The sequence below is a fragment of the Salminus brasiliensis genome, chromosome 1 (assembly GCF_030463535.1).
Source record: "Salminus brasiliensis chromosome 1, fSalBra1.hap2, whole genome shotgun sequence".
Taxonomy (NCBI): Eukaryota; Metazoa; Chordata; class Actinopteri; order Characiformes; family Bryconidae; genus Salminus; species Salminus brasiliensis.
This window is the reverse complement of record NC_132878.1, coordinates 74,021,745-74,040,101: the sequence shown is the minus strand read 5'-3', so window position 1 is coordinate 74,040,101 and position 18,357 is coordinate 74,021,745. Positions and strand designations below refer to the sequence as shown.

The 18,357-nt window shown below is 42.2% G+C and overlaps 1 protein-coding gene across 4 annotated transcripts in view; it reads left to right on the top strand.

Moving 5' to 3' along the window:
- The first annotated feature begins 1,227 nt into the window (after positions 1 to 1,227).
- arfgef1 (ADP-ribosylation factor guanine nucleotide-exchange factor 1 (brefeldin A-inhibited)) overlaps positions 1,228 to 18,357 on the top strand; it is a 78,626-nt gene continuing 61,496 nt past the window's right edge. For all 4 annotated transcript variants that reach the window (XM_072688842.1, XM_072688841.1, XM_072688840.1 and 1 more), the window contains exon 1: positions 1,228 to 1,467. In XM_072688842.1, coding sequence (XP_072544943.1) covers positions 1,344 to 1,467 — 124 coding nt within the window. In that variant the 5' untranslated portion in view covers positions 1,228 to 1,343. The remainder of the gene's footprint in view (positions 1,468 to 18,357) is intronic.

Genomic DNA, 18,357 nt, shown 5'->3' with positions numbered 1-18,357 from the left:
AAGCCAATATCTGAACTCCCTGGTCCAGATTCACAAACATTTAATGACACTGGTGATTAAAGCATTATTATACAAGAGCTGGTGTTTTTTGTTTATAAGCAGGTGGACAGTAATTCACTGCACTAGGGTTAAGCAGCGTTATGTAGTTCTCGCTAGCGTTGCCCTGCCTGCTTCACTAGAGTAACATAGGGCCGGGATTAGCAAAGATGAAGATGCTATTCTCCTGTTTATAGTTTAGTGGGGCATCATAATGATTTTAAAGCTTTACATTTTAAGGTAAAAATGTTACATAATGTTGCTTTAATTGCTTATAAATAAATTCAAATAAATTAACAGCCAAACAAGTGAGGTGAATGCAAATTTTCCTGGTAACTGTGGACTGATGCAGAGATTCAGTCCGAGTTTGTGTAAGATATTTACATTCTTACAATGTCTCTCAATGCTTTTTTTAACAACACTGAATAAAATGTAAAAAGTACAGCCATATTACAACCACCTGCCTAATATTGTGTTGGCCCCCTTTGTGCTGCCAGAACAGCTCTGACCCAACGAGGCATGGACTCTACACGACCTCTGAAGGTGTACTGTGGTATCTGGCACCAAGACCTCGACAGCAGATCCTGCAGGTTGTCAGGCATCAGTAAGCCTCTGGTGCCCATGAGCCTGTCCTTGGTTCACCAGATGTCATTCAATGGAGCGCTTTTGGTAGGTACTGACCACTGCATGCCAGGAACACACACAAAGACCCAAAGGCGTTGCCAAATCCAGGTCCAGAAAGTCACATTTCTTTCTAGGATTTTTCTTTCCTGGAAAAAATACAATACAAGGTCCCTGTCTGGACCTTAATTTGCCTTTTCTTGCTGTTTTTGGAGATGTTCTGACCCAGTCTTTTAGCCATTGCAATTTGGCTCTTGTCAAAGAGTCCCAGATCCTTAAGCTTATGCTTCCAACACATCAACGTCAGGAACTCACTGTTCACTTGCTCCCTAAAAGGTGTACCCTACCCTTTGCCAGGCGCCAGTGCAACCAGATCAGATCATTACTATTCACTTCACGTCGGTGGCTTTAATGTTATGGCTGATCAGATGCACACACTTTGGCACTCTCACTCTCTCTCCCATTCATACACACACACACACACACACACACACACTCTCTCTCTCTCTTTTCTCTTCCTCTCTCACACACACACACACACACACACTCTCTCGCTCGCTCTCTCTCTCTCCTCCTGACGTCGTTTCCTTCCAACATGGCGCAGGCAGGTTGCTCATGGCTGAGCTGAGTGCTCTCTGCTCCCCCCGCAGGCCCGTCAGCTGGACTTTAACGCCGCCGCCCGAGACATGTATGAGGGCAAAAAGACCAAAAACATGTTCCTAACCCGAGCTCTGGAGAAGATCTTGGCCGACAAGGAGGTGAAGAAGGCTCACCATTCGCAACTGCGCAAAGCCTGCGAGGTGGCGCTGGGTGAGTCTCGTTTTCTTATTTCACCTTCACTTCAATCAGAGCTCCGTTCACTCCCTTCATCTCCATAAAACAACTGCTGCTGCTGCTGCTGCTGCACTACCTTCCCTTCCCTTCCCTTCCCTTCGCTAGCGGCGCTCGGTCGGCGTCGGGGAAGTGCTCCGTGCCTCCATAGACTTGATAAATCTCGTAAAAGTAGAAGTGAGTCTGAAACGACACGGAATTGCTGGGTGTCTCACTATGTTTTTGTCGCTAAGTTCGTTGACAGCACACTGCTAGCAAAGCTAGCCCTGTTGTTATGGAAGCTGTGGCCGCTGGGATCAACAAATACGCCCTTTCTAGTGTTTCCAAACACACGATTCAGACATGTATGGCTTATTAAATGCTGCTGGGTACGTTTGGATACACCCTCCGCAGTCTGTAGGACAAGGAAATGTCTGTTCCGTGAGAAATGGTACTAGGTAGCTATAGCTAAGCGACGGACGGCTGGCTGGCTGGCTGGCTGGCTGTGTGGATTAAGGAATGTGAGTGTAGACTGCAAATCAGTAAACGACAGCTATGGCTGCATCGTCCCGTCCGTCCGTTTCGCCTAGTTAATGGATGCAGTAGTTTGGCCTGGAGAAGAAAAAAACAACAGTGCTGGCGAGGCTGCAGACCCGTGTGGCCGGTGGTGGCAGGCAGGAGGAGGAGGAAGAGGAAGATGAGGAGGAGGAGGAGGAGGAGGAGGAGGAGGAGGGGGCACCGATACGGGCTAAGCCGGTTTGGACACAACCGAAGCCCCGAAACAACATGAACGGGTGGCTTCCGTAGTATGGAGGCGTGTTGCCTGTTCCCTGTGTCCTATCTGGTAAAGATCTAGTCCCTAATTCATAGCCCTTGTGCCCTACTTCCTATACCTTACACCCTAATAAGGGCCATTCAGAAGTATCCATGTCTACACCCTGTGCACTACTCCTGAGAGGGTCCTTTAACAAACAGCCGCTGTGGTGTGTCCTACTCTGTATTTCCTATGGTCCCTGTGCCCTGCTTCCTACGCAGGCTCCGCCCACCACCGTGCAAGCTTTGCACTTTGTTAATATTTCGATTTTTAAAGCCAGGCTTTAGATCTGCTTAATACGACGATCTGTGTGATACGACATACAAGGGTCTGCACTAGAGGGGGTGTGTTCAGACCTCAACCCTGGTGCTGGAGGTACCCCTGCCCTGCATGTTTCAGTGGTGTCCTGCTCTAATACGCTACCTTCAACTCAGGAAGACCTTGTTCATTAGCTGATTAGCTGGATCAGGTTTGTTGGGAACAGGGTAAACACTAAAACGTGCAGCGGGCCCTTCACCAGGACCAGGGATGGGAACCACAGCATTAAAACTCTAATGCCATTTGTTTGAAATATGAATGGAAAAACGGTTCGAAGACGACCGACGTGACCAGTCGCTGGACGGATCGTACTCTTCTTTTTACAGATCTGCTTTGTACGTGCTAGATATGATTTTTCTGGCACTCTTGTGACTCATGGGCATGTTTGATCATATCTTCCCAAGCCCTGTATTTGTACTAGGCTAAGGCACGTTCAGTGGCGATAGAAAAAAAAACAAATCAGGCACAAACATAATGACCACATATTACATATACTAATGTGGCAAGTTTTCCAAAAGCAGTAAGCTGGCAGTGTGAGAACACACACGCAGGTTGCAAAAATAGGGCATAATAAAACCCATGAGCTCAGTTAAGCCATCCTACAGCTTGGTTCAGAATGTTTGGTGAAAATTACCACAGTTAAGTTGGGATATTTATTTTTTTAATTGGCCTGATGTCCAATATTTTGGTGTGAATACTAAGTGCTCAGTTTGATCCATATACAGTTTGATTGTTGGTGGGGGCGTGGCTCTGTCTGCACTGCACAAACAAGACATGAGGGAGTCGTCTATTAGATTCTTGCCTACAAGAAGTGACCGGCATTGCTAAGAGCTTTCTGAGTTTTCTGTGACATTAACCAAAGAATTGGTGGCCACTAACAAAAGATGAGATGCATACTGTTTAGCCACTGCCTAATACTGTGCAGGCCCCCTACACACTGACCCAGGCATGGACTTTACAAGACCTCTAAAGACATTCTGTGGTATCTGGCACCAAGACGTTAGCAGCAGATTCTTTAAGCCCTATAAGGTTTGAGGTGGGGCCTCAATGGATCACATCGCTGTCGCTGGTTTACCTTCCTTGGACCAGTTATTCACTAAAATTACCGGAAACACCTTATAAGATGCTCTGGCCCAGTCGTCTAGCCATCACAAGCACATCACACTAGCTCTGGTCAAAGTCACTCAGATTCTTAAGCTTGCCCGTTTGTCTTGCTTCCAACACATCAACTCCAAAAGCTCACTGTTCACTTGCTGCCTAATATATAAATCCCACCCCTTTGACAGGTGCCGCTGTGCCATTTGGAAGTTTGAAGGGGATGTGCTAGTGAGTGGGTGTGTACAGGCCACACATTTCATGGCACCTGCCCGACTTTAGGCTGTCCTGAAACAAGCAGTTGACTGGTGTTCTAGAAGTACTGCCGATATCCATGATATACTCAGAAAAGCTTAATGTGATGCTGTTAATCACAATAACGATAAATGTCCTCATATATAAGAGATAAGATAAGATAATCCTTTTAGTCCCACAGTGGGGAAATTCTCAGTGTTGCCCAGCCCTGGCACCTTCCGCTAGTAACATGGCAGTTCCCCATTAACGGTTACTGAAATTCCAACCACAGTATTACAGCTTGGATTTCTGTTGAATGAACCCAGTAGCTGTTGCAATGCGCTGCCTCTGTGTCCGTCCATGTTGGTGTGCCCCTCTGATTGCGTGTTGCGTGCAGAAGTTCTGCTCTGCGGAAAGGCTCCTCCCCACACAGTGAAAGCTGTAATGCGGAGTGGGGGAAACTCCAGTCCTGGAGGGCCAGCTTCCTGCTGCCCAGTTTGGTGATATTTCCTGCTTAAACATACCTGATCTCACTCAGCCCTCAGTTCCCAGTTTTTCTATGTATATATTATTACAATTTAGTTGAAAACAAGAAGAATCTTAAAAGAAGCACATCCACGTCCCTGGAGTTCCCTAAGGGCTCTTTGAACACTACAAAATGGATACAGTAAGCGCTCTCCCTTCAAAGTGCCCTACGTAGGCTGTGTGTATGCCATTTGGGACAGAGACTTTTATCGTCCTGTCTGTGATAGCCAGACTTGGTTTCACATTCGGGCAACACTGATACTCATGTAGCCAAGGGCTAAGTCGTTTCTGTAGCGGCCAAGAGATCATTGTCTTTTTTTTTTTTTTTTTTTTTATCCCCTAGTGACTAATGATAACATATCTTTCTACAAGCTACACTTGAGTTAATCATTGATTGGCAGGTTTATTCTAATGAATAGGAGCTTGAATAGTTGAAATTCCTGATTGGATTTAATTCATAAAGGGATCTTTGAGGGAGCCTGTAATGGTCCTGTTGAAAGAGCTCCTTTCCCTTAGAAAACACTAGCAGCACACACTGCATGTGCATATGCACCTTGTGTTCCCTCAGCATGGCGAGGAGTGAATGAATGAGATAAGCCAGCATTACAATGAACCAAGTTTTTTTTCCCCTGCCCCATGGGCCCAGAGACTTAGTTATGTTGTTCTGGTTTACACAGCTGGCTTTGGCAGATGACAACGACTGAGGCTTTACTTGGCGTTTCCATTTCAGGCTTTAATCTGACATTTGGCCTTTCTGCAGTCTTGAAATTAATCGTATGCTTATTGTACATTGTATTAGAAGGTGGACAACAAAAGGAGTCAGTGGTGGCACCTGTCAGAAACATCTTTGAACACTTTGAGTACACGATTTTTGCAGTGCAGGACTAATTCCGCTCTCTTAATAATGAAACGAACAGTTGGTCGGCGTTTGAGAAGTAGCGATAGTACATTCAGAAAAGCATATTGTGACATGTTTATCAAAAATAATGAGAAATGTCCTCATATTGTGCTCGGTTGTCCAACCCGGGCACCTTCCGTTATTAATATATGTACTGCTGTTGTGTCCATCTATGCTGGTGTACCATTCAAGTCCTCTGATTGCATGTTGAGATGTTTTGCTCCATGAGAAGACTCCAACCCCCCCCCCCCCCACACAGTAACACATAGGATGCTGGTTTATCATGACCATGATAAAGAACCACATGTTCAGGTGATGCTGGACTGCTGCCATGAAATATCTACGTTCTGGTAATTTTACTACCTCTGTAACTCCTGAGTGAAGAAATACATGTTTATAAATATTGAATATATGTGTCCTTGTCATTGGCCCACAGTTCCCATATCAGTGCATCCTTTAATGGAGTTATGTAATAACTGAAAGTTTGGGAAAAGGACCACGCCCAAACTCCTCCCCTCCTACACACTATAAAACCGCTCCTCTCCCTTCTCGTTCTCGTGACGAAAACTTGCACCCCACCACCGCCCCTGCTCCTCCTCATCTTCCAATCACACTCAACCTCTACCTGGCAAGGGGGGGGGGGTCTGGCTTCGGGTCCCATCAGCTCGAAGCCCCCCAGAACTCCAGCTCAAATTTCTAGAGTTCTCCTCCTTGCCTCAGCTAGCGTGGTCCGCATTCACAAATGCTAAATTATGTAGCCACATGCTTTCCTGAGCAAGTGGTCAGTGCTTACGGCACATTGGTCAACTCCGTGTTTCATTGATGATCAGTAAATGTCAGTTGGGAACTCCTTCTCGTTCCATACTGTGACATACTTGTGGTACTTGGGAAACGTGGTATTCGGGAAGGCCTCTGTCCTAGCTATATTTTTTCTCACCACGGTAGGCGAGGGGGTATGGGATGAAATATGAGATGAAACATGATTTTGTTGGTGAATATTGTTTCTCCCCACATGCATGGTGATGTCATCAGAAGATCAGTTGTAGAGGCGGCAGAAGTCATTACATTTACAGTAGATGGAGAGATGGATAGATACTTGCCTTTAGAGACAGTATGAAAATGGACATAGTTTTTTTAGTACAGCCTGCATTGTGGCCTGAGTGATGTTGCCTGTACAAGGTTGAAGTTAACAGTGAAGTTAAGTGTCTGCAAACTAATGGATGTTTTATAAAAATAAATAAATAAATATCAAATAAAAATCATCTTACCCTCAAGTATCAGTTATAGTTTTGAAAAACCAAACTTAGTATATTGATGCTCTTCCCACCTTCAAGACACAACATCAGAAGGATTTCTCTTTAGTCTTTAAAACAGAAAATCCCGCTCTAAAGATTATTATAGCACCTCTGTAGGAGGTGAGTAGGCATGTTTACGACACTTATAGCAATGGTATTGTTGAACTCTGTACCAGATTTGCAGTGTCTGAAGTGTTCAGTTGGATAAAACAGCAGCTGCCTTTTTCAACCATATGTAAGCTATGGTTGTGTCCCTATAAGAATACAAGGCCTTGGAATATGGACTGGGTTACTTTGCTTGTTTTATTTGCAGCCCATAAGCCAGAAAGCAAAACACCCCATCTTGGTTCCAGCTGTTATTCCTGATTCATAAATCAGTAAGAGAAAATCGAATGTGCTATTTCTTACAAGTTCAAGCTTTTCTGAAAGACACGATTTTTGATCACAGCATGTTCATGCAGGCCTGAAAGGTTAGCACAATTAGGAGAAGTTCACAGTGATTAGCCTATGTGTCGTTGTTTAACTGATTGATATTTCATGGGATGACAGTTCGGAGACATTTAATGATGCGAGTGCTTCATTCACTGCGTAGATGTGGAGTGTATACCCTTTATGTTGGGTCAAGCAACCCAAGCTTTCCATGTGCTGAAAATAAGAGCAGATGCTGCAGTGAGTTCTGCCAGGAAGCATTAGAGGTTCCTGTCTTAAAGAACTAGTTGGATGAAAAATTAGATTTGCCCAGGCTTTATTTTCTGAAGTTTTCCAGATTTGTTATCTGAACTTTGTCTTTTTCTTTAGCTTTGGGCGGGAGCTTTGAGGCAAGTAATGGGTAGATTATACCCCAACAATTAGCATTACTGCTAGTTGCACACCTTCAAACTGTGTGGTGTTCATTAACATCTAGTAGGATAGATGCTGTGGCTTTTGATGATGTATGATACACTGTTATCTATGACATGGATAAGAATATATATTATAAAACTGAACTTTGACTTTAAAGGAGTTGTTTTTTTAAAACTGTATTCTGCATTTTTGGCACTTTCTTTAGGTAATAACAGGTTAATGTGTATTTCTTATTTATTCTTAAATTGATTTGTCAGTTCCCATGTAACTATATTATTATTATTATTTATTATATATCTTTTTTTTTTTCTTTTTTTTTACTTTCATGGGTAACATGAACTCACTCTGAATTTGGCATTTCAACAACCAAGAGGAGTGATTTGCTGTGTCCTGCAAATACAGCCTTTTAACAAAGTTGTTTATCTTGCATGTAGCTCAAACTGAGTTATACAGGTCCAAGCTTTTTGCGAAAGCACTCCGAAATTCGGCTCCCATTCTGCAGTTGCTTTTCCAAATGGAAAAGCAAACGAAATGTTATCATGTGTGTAACTGCCTTTAGAAAATGTGTGATGGGGATAAGCCCATGGGTAGTAATTCTCAGTCATTCAAGACCAGGCTTCTTTCTGCTTGAATGAAGAGAGACCTAAAATCCCAAATTGATAGCCAGCCTGTTTATTGGTAAAATCCCAGCGGGAAAAAAAGTCTTTGACTCAAATAATGCACAAAAATTGTGGCTTTTCCAAGTTGTTTTGGCTTCTCCACATGCTCATACAGAATTGTGTAACGGTCTTAGACATCTGATTAAATGATAACCCAATCAGCCATAACATTAACACCACCTGTGTAATGTTGAGTAGGACCCCGTGTGCTGTCACAACAGCTTTGACCCATCGAAGCATCTCACCAAGACCTCCATCTCTGGCATCTGGCACCAAGACATTAGCAGTAGATTCTTTACGTCAATAAGTTGTGAGGTGGGGCCTCCATAGGTCACATCAATGAGCCTTAGGTGCCCATGACCCTCTTACCGGTTCACTGGTTGTCCTTCCTTGGACTACTTTTGGTAGATACTGACCAGTGCATACCAGGAACACCCCACAAGACCTGCCTGATGCTCTGACCCAGACATCTAGCCATCACAATTTGGCCCTTGTTAAAGTGTCTCAGGTTCTTCTGCCTGCCCATTTTTCCTCACCTTCAAGAACCGTCTGTTCACTTGCTGCCTTATATACGCACCTATTGACAGATGCCACTTCACCTGCTAGTAGTGCTAGTGTTGTAACTGATTAGTGTATGTAACACTGTTTATCTGGCTGGTGTTTTCAGTTCCCACCCAACACCTAGTTTATGTAGTCAGTCCTTTATTAAAGTAAATTTAGCTGCTGGTGGAACTGAACAACTCCAAACAGTGACCAACCTATCAGGCACATTCTGACCACTGACAGTTTATTTGGATTGTTTAATGTTTTACAGTAAAAACTGAGACACACTGAAATGATTCGAATGTGTCAAGTTGTTGCACATGCATGAAATATTAATTACACACATTTCAGTCATGTACATTCCAAGCCCCTTTTTTAACTGACTTGCTTTTTTACATGCACCATCGACATGAACGTGTATGTATGTGTATATATGTCTGCCATATTCCTTCAAACACAGTTACAGTTCGGCTGAGTGGTGGAGAAAGGCTTGCAGAAACAGTAGCTCTAGTATTGAACTTTTCTCAGCTCCCTGCTCTTTGGCTTCACATGGCTATGTGAATATTTATTGAGCATGGAGGTCTGGTCTAAATATTAGCATTTCAGAATCACCAATGGGCTTATTGTTGAAACACACGGAGGGGTTATTGAGGAATTAGTTTTTTTTTTATACAGAGTATGTGAGTAAAGGGAAATAGAAGGGGCATGTCATGTCGGTTTTTGCAAAATAATAAAAAAAGGTTATTGAGTATGATTTATCCTTATCTTATGCAATCTGCACATCTCTGCTTTACATAAAATGGTAAACTTTGTTTACAGCTGATACCGTTTACGAGCATTTCAGCCAAAAGCAATAAATTTCATTGTGTTAATTCTGTGTTGTCGAAAAGGGATAAGCTTTCCAAGCCACATACATAAAAAATCGGTGTCCAAAAACACATGATCAATAAAGAGAGGCTGCTCTGTCAAGTGCTGACATGCATTTTACACCACACACCACAGAGTAGAACCGCTAATATGAGCCCCATTAAAATCAACCAGTGTTTATTTCCAGGTAAATCTGTGCCTAACGATTCACCTGGAAATTGTGTATTGGGGAGGGTATGGGCTTCTGTCATTGTCTTCTACTTCGGGGGTCTTGGTTGTAACCCCATGGTGTGGCGGCTGTACTTTAGCCTAGTCTCATTGTGAGTTGTTGATCTGCTTTAAAACAGTGCTCTATTATAGCCACCAAGAGGGAGGCTCAAGTACTGAATACATTCTGTGACTTCTACACTCAACTCAGTAATCGAACATACTTATGGTACAAAAACAGGGTGAATTTTGTGGGTTATCTGGCTAATTGCTGTGGGGTTGCTATGGGAACCTGAGAACATGACCAAAAGCAGGCCCTATTTGAACATGTGTAATTACCATGTACCTTTTTGCCCCATGTTAAGTAATGCCCCATAGGTGAATGTAATATGCCGTTATGTTTCATTTTTATTATTTAATAATAATAATTTCAAACCAAAAATTGTTGTAAATATAAATATATACACATTTGGTTAATCTGCATAAAAATGTTAGGATTTGTTCATGTGTTTCCACTTAGAATCTGAGGTGTACAAATATTTATATATACAGATATATATACTTAATCCAAAGTTAAGTTGATTTAATATAAAAGTAAATCATTTTAATGCATATTACTATGCTGATATTGAATTTTTACAGCCCTAGTTTGAATCCCTCTCAGATGGATACTGGCCGGTCAGCTGTTGGATGGGTACAGTCGGTTTTGTGTCCCGCTCTGTTATCTTTTTGAAGTCAATGCATAACAATGTATGCTGGGGGAAACAAGGGCAGCTATTGTGTTTCTGGAATCTACTGTAGCCTGCCTGCGATTTAATTGCTGCTTTTCACTCATGTTACAGAAAGCAAGGTCACATGAGGTGGCTTTTTCCAGAGTCTCCTCACACTGTTGCTTAATTATTTTTCTTTTATTATGATGCTATTATTGCACAGATCCTAATGTATTTGAATATATTTTAAAATCAAATTTATGAAAAAAAAAAAAATAAATAAATAAAAATAAAAATAAATATATATATATATATATATATATATATATATATATATATATATATATATATATATTTATAAAGGAATATTTGACCACAGTGTTACAGTTATCTATAAATAAGATAGATGTTGGATAGCAATGATGCTGCTTGATGCATCTTTTGGACTGCATTACTGTATTCAGCAACCTGCAATATGAATATGAACTGATGCAGTCATCTCCATTTCTGTGGCTGTTTTACTGTACGACACAACCTTATGTATTACTGCATTAAGGTGTTAGCTCAGAATTCACAGACTGGAAGATTAATGTGTATTCTTAAATTTATAGCTGAATGAACGGCCTAAACATTCTGGACTGATACAATATTGTAGATTTTTTCCTGTGTTGTTGTTTTAGTCAGCCTATACATCATTTACTGATATAATAAAGTGTGTTTCCATGAAACTGTTAGCTGATAGGCAGTGATACTGACTGTGATTTGGGTTTATTCAGTATGACTCATAGTTTAATAGATGAATTAAATGGCTTAAACGCTTTGGCTGTGAAAATAAATTAGGCCGGCCTGTGTGACGCAGATAGCTTTTTACCAGTAGTTTTAAAAGGTCCCAAATGTTCCTGCCCATCTGGAAGCTTATTAAGACACCACTGAAGTACGTGGCTCTTTTATGGCTCATCTGCCTGATATTCCTGTATCGTTACACACATACATTACATATATGGGTGATGTCTTAACAGTTCCACCAGCACCAGCAAGCCTGGGACTATTTTAGTACATAGGAGTGTAAAAAGGCAGTTGTGTCCAACCTTGATGCATTTCTAGAAAAGAGCAAATAACTGACTTTTACCTGAAACCTGTTCCCTGTTAAAGGCTAATTTCATCAGACAGAGTGTCCAGTAGTCTCACAAGTACGATTTGGGGTCCGGTAGTTTTTTTTTTTTTTTTTTTTTTTTCCTCTGAAGACCTTTTGCTATACATAATGTCATGTCTATAACGGTATTAGTGTTGTACAATAATTGAGTTTTAATTTTAGCAGTATTGATGGGATGTTCTAGGGATGCACCGATCCGACTGTTTCTGTTTTGATATGATGCATAAACTGCATATTGGCCGTACCTGATACCCAATACCAATTCGATACCATTGTTGAATTAATAAACCATATATCTTACCATGTGGGAGAGACTTAGTGCATCAGGATAGACTTAAACATTACTTTACTAACTTGGAAAACATAATTTAACACATGAACACAGATATAAATTAACTGACTAATTTGTCACGAAAGTGCTGGACTGTGGCTCTTTATTGTCTGGGCTCAGGACTCTTATTCTGAAATTTGAAGTCTGTGAGACCAAAGAGGATCTAGCAGCACCACCGTTTTCGATTCTCCTTATATGGAAGATCAGTTCTGGCATTGACTCCAGACGAGAGAGTGAGAGAGATCCCCCCGCTCGCCCCCCTCCCTACGCTTGTCTTGAGTAAACAGAGCAGGCTGCTGAAGCCAATGAGCAGAGGAGAGAAGACATGATCATGCCGCGAAATCGAAGACATGACTCCATAATTTCAGTCCATTAATCAGTTTATTTTTAAACATTTTACCAACTCTGTTTACCCTACCCTACCCCAGGCTTTATAATACTGCCTAAGGGTGTTTTCACACTTTTTTTTGCTGTACCATAATGTTTACCCTGAGACTTCAGGGTGTCTGAAGGCTGTTTATGGGCCCAAGAGCAGTTTAGTGTACTGATCCCTGGTCTTGAAATGAAAATGGTAGTCTCATACCGTGATTGGATCACTTTGTCATGTTCCTCCCTGCTGTGGAAGGCAAAAAAGTGGTGTGAGTGCCTGCTCTTTACACTTTACACTTACAAATTAAAAACGACACTGCTGTCAGTTCATCAGTGTTTGAATGTCTGTGGCCCACCCATGGGACCTAACCATAGTAAAGGTAGGAGTAATAATAATGAGGCCCTCAGAATCTGTCCTAGTCGTGGACTGTGATCATAAATTATATCAGTACAATGAATGAGTGGAAACGCCCACCAAATAAACTCATCTTTCCTCTGAAATCACTTGTATTAATAGAAGGATTGTCCTTCTTTTGTAGCAGTAACATTCTCTGCTAGCATTACTACTTGTCTCTGCTACTCCACTACTTGCATTTGGCCATGCAGCAGCATTAGTGAGGTCAGGAACTGATGTTGGATGTACTTCTGCAACTCCAACTCATCCAAAAGTACTGGATGGAGCTCCATCACTCCAGAGAACCAAGCACACTGTAGCACACCCTACTGATGGGGTTGCTTTATACCCTTTAGCCAGCGCTTGGCAATGAGCCTTGTGACCTTAGGCTTGTGTGTGGCTGCTCCAGAGAGTCCCTTGCTAATGGCGGCGCTTTTCTGTGGAGATTGGACAAGCTGTGTATCCAGTTCAACACCTGTGTCATCAGTGGGTTCACCTTGCGACCAGCTGCCTACCCTCCAGCTAATAGTACTTGCCTCAGATTATTATTATGACTACCATTTACCATCATCCTAACTTTCATTATTCTGCTCTATACTGCTTTTGACTATAGCCGTACACCTGAGCATAATGATCAGACTTATGGGATGATAGGATAACTTAGTTTTGACTAGAGGAGCATTGACAAGACCCCTTTTTTTGACAAGTCTTTCTTCCTCCAGCTTTTCTCTGCCACTGTTGCCTTTGGCTTGCTCACCGGGGGGTTTTGTTCAGCTGCTTTGCATCAACTTCAGTTGTAAAAAGCACTATAGAAATCAATTTCACTAATAAGAATGGGGTGTCTAGATACTTTTGTACCTGCTATTTTAACTTCAGTGGTGTTGTTATTTAATTCCAGCAAACTTCAGAAACCAGAAGCTGAGAATATCCAGGAGGCCTGTTCTCATTTATTATTTAGCGGTCAGGCTCATTGCCTAATTCCTCTTTCATTCTGTCACCGCAGGTATTACTATTCCTTATTCATCACAAGAAAGTTTCTCAACTATGAAGGCAGGGGGGAGACAAATCTCACACTGCTGGCAAATAGCTCAATGTACACTGCCTGTCAAAAGTTTGGAGTTTTTAATAAATGAGTTCCTTTCTTGCCGTGCATTAGCTTAACAAATTAAATAGAAACTTGCTTACGTCTTGCTATTTTTCTTTGACCAAAGAAACAACTAACAAAAGCCATCATCTCGAGAATTAAGCCGAAGTCCACAAATTGTATCCCCTTGTTGTGATGTCCAGACTCATCAGGATTGGTTGGGGGTGTTTAAACCACTTTTTGGGCTAGAAGAGGTTTGTAACAGTAGTGCTGTCTCCATCCTTAGAGAAGAGATTGAGCTTGTGGAAACTTACAGATATTAACCCCCCCTCCCCCTTCTCCGTCATTGGTCTAGTCACCACCTTGTTTGATCTAAGTTCTCTCCATATTGTGATTGGTTGTGATCACCACTTTGTTCTGAGCCCTCCCCCAATCTGCTATTGGGCCTAATCACAACCTCATTTTTTCCTTTAATGTATGCAGAAACATATCTAAGGATCTTGGACCAGTGGGTAGTAGCACATGATGTATATTCATTATGTATATTTTTTTTTGGCCACACCGTCCACCCATAGTGATGCATGTCTTAAAATCTGAGTTTAAGGCAGGCAGGGTTTCTTCATCTTACGCCGCCAAGCTGCGCTTTTGATGAGCTGCTATCATTTTCTGATGTTCCTGTCTTTCTCCTGGCTTCACTCTGCTCCGCTCTCCTCCAGGCTGTTTCTGCTGCCTCTCTGAGAGAGAGGTTTCGGACAGAGGAGAATTCCGCTGTTTAAAAACAGGCCTTTAAACAGGCATGGAGAACATACGTGTGTGTGTGTGTGTGTGTGTGTGTGTGTGTGTGTGTGTGTGTGTGTGTGTGTGTGTGTAGGGAAACAGGGGGTGGGTGTGTGAGTTGTTGCTGCCACACAGTGAATGTGTGAAATTAATCTAATTTGATGGCGGTGAGTTTATTGTTGAGACTGAGTGGCCGCCAGGAGCACAGGTTCTCAGTGTGGCTTAAAATTACAGGAGAGCTCCTTTTCTTACGCTCTCATGTGCTCTCGCTCACTCCCTCCTTCCCTGGCTCCCTCCATCTTTCTTTCTTTGTATTTCACTCTTTCCACTTTTCCTTTCTATCTTTCTCTTTATTTCTTCCCCTTCTTTTTTCGCTTCCTCCTTTCACCCCTTTCCTCCCTCTTCCTTCTGTCTGTTCTTCCCCCCTCACTCTCACTGTCGACTTCATTGATTCCAAATTAGACAATTCTGGCCAGCACCTTCACTGAGGTAATCTCTGTAAGTTAGGAGAGCGCTCCGTGCCGTCAGTGTTCACACTGGGAGATGCTTTGTTCGGTGGCAGGTCGTGATAAATAATGCATCCTCGCTGGGTGACCGTATTTCATTCCAACTCCAGCAGGTGATAAATTAATCATAATTTCACCACAAGTTAATGAGAGAAAACAAGTAAACACTATCTGCATGCGGCTTGTTGAACTGTTTGGCTGCGGTGGGCAAAAGTGCAGAACGCTCCTGGACCATGGAGCCTGGCGACGACCCAGAGACCCAGACTCTTGTCTGCAGGAGCAGAATGAGGTGGGTGTGGCTGGGCTGGGCTGGTGCTCAGTTGCTTCAGTGTTGCTCTGCCATTAATCTTTATCCCAGTAGCAGTGATCGACTGTTTGGGGGACACAACCAGGGAAATTAGAATTCTGAATCCACAGCCAAGTCTTTCCTACTTTGTACTTCTGCCCACTTGCTGCTTTTTAGAAGCCTCTATTTTGTATATCTCCTTACTGGCTACTTTATTAGAAACCCCTACTTTGTAGATCCCCTTGCTGGCCGCTTTATTAGAAACCCCAACCGTGTGCTTCCATGCAATGGCCGCTTTATTAGAAACCTCTATTTAGTAGATTCCCTCACTGACCACTTTATTAGAAACCCCAACCTTGTGCTTCCAGGCAATGGCCACTTTATTAGAAACCCCAACCTTGTGCTTCCATGCAATAGCCGCTTTATTAGAATCCTCTACTTAGTAGATCCCCTCACTGGCCACTTTATTAGAAACCCCAACCTTGGGCTTCCACCCATTGGCCACTGGTGACTTTATTAGAAACACCTATATGGTATTTCCACTCTCTGGCCACTTTATCAGAAACACCTACATTGGGATAAATCTAGAGATTTTTTTATATACATATCTGATATGTACACTTGGGCATCTTCCATTGCAGTATTCCACCCCAGCATGAACAATGCTCCCTGAATGCTCCTTCAAATATACAGTAATAGAATGATCTCTGCTTTGTCTGGAAAATCTTACTGTCTGTCTTGGTTTGATGACCCATTCACACAAGTGCTTATTACTCATATGTGGGGCATTGTGTGCAGTTTTGCAGTATTGGGGCAGGTGATGTTTCAGTCAGTGCTGCTGTGGTGAATAAGCTTACGAGAGTGTGAGAAAAGGCGCTCTGTAAAGTGAATGTTGGAGGTGTGTTGAAACCTGCAAGTTTCTGTCTGGCTCGACAGGTCCAGACATCCTGATAGGAACACTCCAGCAGTTTGCAGCCCAATCTCTACCTGAAGCGTCTGCGTGTTTCTGCGTTTCCATGGACTTCCTTGTACTACTCAAAACGGACTCAAATAGGAACCGGTGGGAAGTTGCCTGAATAAACTAAGAGAATATATGATTATAAGGAATGTAACAATACAGCTTACATAATTTTGTATCACAGCTAGAGATGCACTGATCACAGCTTTCTTTGGCTGATTCCAAAAAAATGTCTTTCCTTCTAATAATTATAAATGACAAGTTATAGAATCATTGTTCAACTTTTCATTAATACAGTTTTATATACATATAAATTAATCAGTGTCTGTATTTTACCTAAAGCATGAAACAAACATTAATGCAGAAGCATAAATAATAGTGTTAAACAGCTTCCGGTCATGTGGTAAACAATGGCTAGGCTTCTGCCCGTTCTCAAATTCACCAATAATTCAACCAAACGCACTTGCCAGAGTTTCCATTACATCCATTCCTAAGAAGCTCGGCTCATGTCATGTCGGGTGTCGTATTTAATGGGGCGACCAATGAAAGTTAAACTGAACTGGGGTAAACGCAGGGCTGAGCAGTCGGACAGATTTACTCATGTTTGTGATTATAAATGCTAAACTCGCTGATCTTGCTAATATTTTGATGGGCATAGTGGAAGAATGAAATCTGCAGGAAAAAAATATTTTTTTTTATTTACAGTGCCCTCCATAATTATTGGCACCTCTGGTTAAGATGTGTTCTTTAGCTTCTAATAAATTGAAATCCCTGACTAAGAAATAATTATTCTTCATAAAATCACCTGTTCAACAATTATTGGCACCCCTAACATTTCTTAGGAAATAAATGTAATTAAAGTATTTCTGTCAATTCTACAGTAGTTTACGAAGTTGATCAGAGTATGTAGGAACATTTAATTAGTAATTCACACTGTTTCCCTGGGGTGTAAATATGACGTGACACAGAGGCCATTTCTCTTCAACATGGGAAAGACAAAGGAACATACCATTCAAGTAAGGCAGATGTGTGTTGACCTCCACAAGTCAGGCAATGGCTACAAGAAAATAGCCACTCACCTACACCTGTCCATATCTACTCTCAGAGGAATTGTTAAGAAGTTTAAAACAACTGAAACAGTGGTAAACAAGCCTGGACGAGGACGCAAGTTTATTTTGCCACCACGCACAGTGAGGAGGATGATAAGAGAAATAAAAAGGTCTCCAAAGCTCACTGTTACAGAATTGCAACAAATGGTAGCTTCTTGGGGTCACAAAGTCTCCAAAACAACCATCAGGCGCTATCTGCATGCCAACAAGCTGTTTGGGAGGCATGCACGGAAAAAACCTTTTCTCACTCACAATCATAAACGCAAATGTTTGGAGTTTGCTAAGCAGTACTGGAACTTCAACTGGGACCGTGTGCTTTGGTCAGATGAAACTAAGATAGAGCTTTTTGGCAACAAATGCTCTAAGTGGGTCTGGCGTAACACAAGAGCTGAGTATGCAGAAAAGCACCTCATGCCCACTGTGAAATATGGGGGAGGATCAGTGATGCTGTGGGCCTGTTTCTCTTCCAAAGGCCCTGGGAACCTTGTTAGGGTGCATGGCATCATGAATGCTTTGAAATACCAGGACATTTTAAAACAAAATCTGGTGGCTTCTGCCCAAAAGCTGAAGATGGGTCGTCACTGGGTCTTTCAGCAAGATAATGACCCAAAACATATGGCCAAATCTACACAGAAATGGTTCACCACACACAGAATCAAGCTCCTCTCATGGCCATCTCAGTCCCCAGACCTCAACCCCATTGAAAACCTGTGGGGTGAGCTGAAGAGGAGAGGACCCAGGTCGCTGGATGATTTAGAGAGATTGTGCAAAGAGAAATGGTCAAAGATCCCTCTATCTGTATTCTCCCATCTTGTGAAACATTATAAGAGAATATTAGGTGCTGTTTTGTTGGCCAAAGGGGGTTGTACAAAGTACTAACATCAGGGGTGCCAATAATTGTGGCACACATGATTT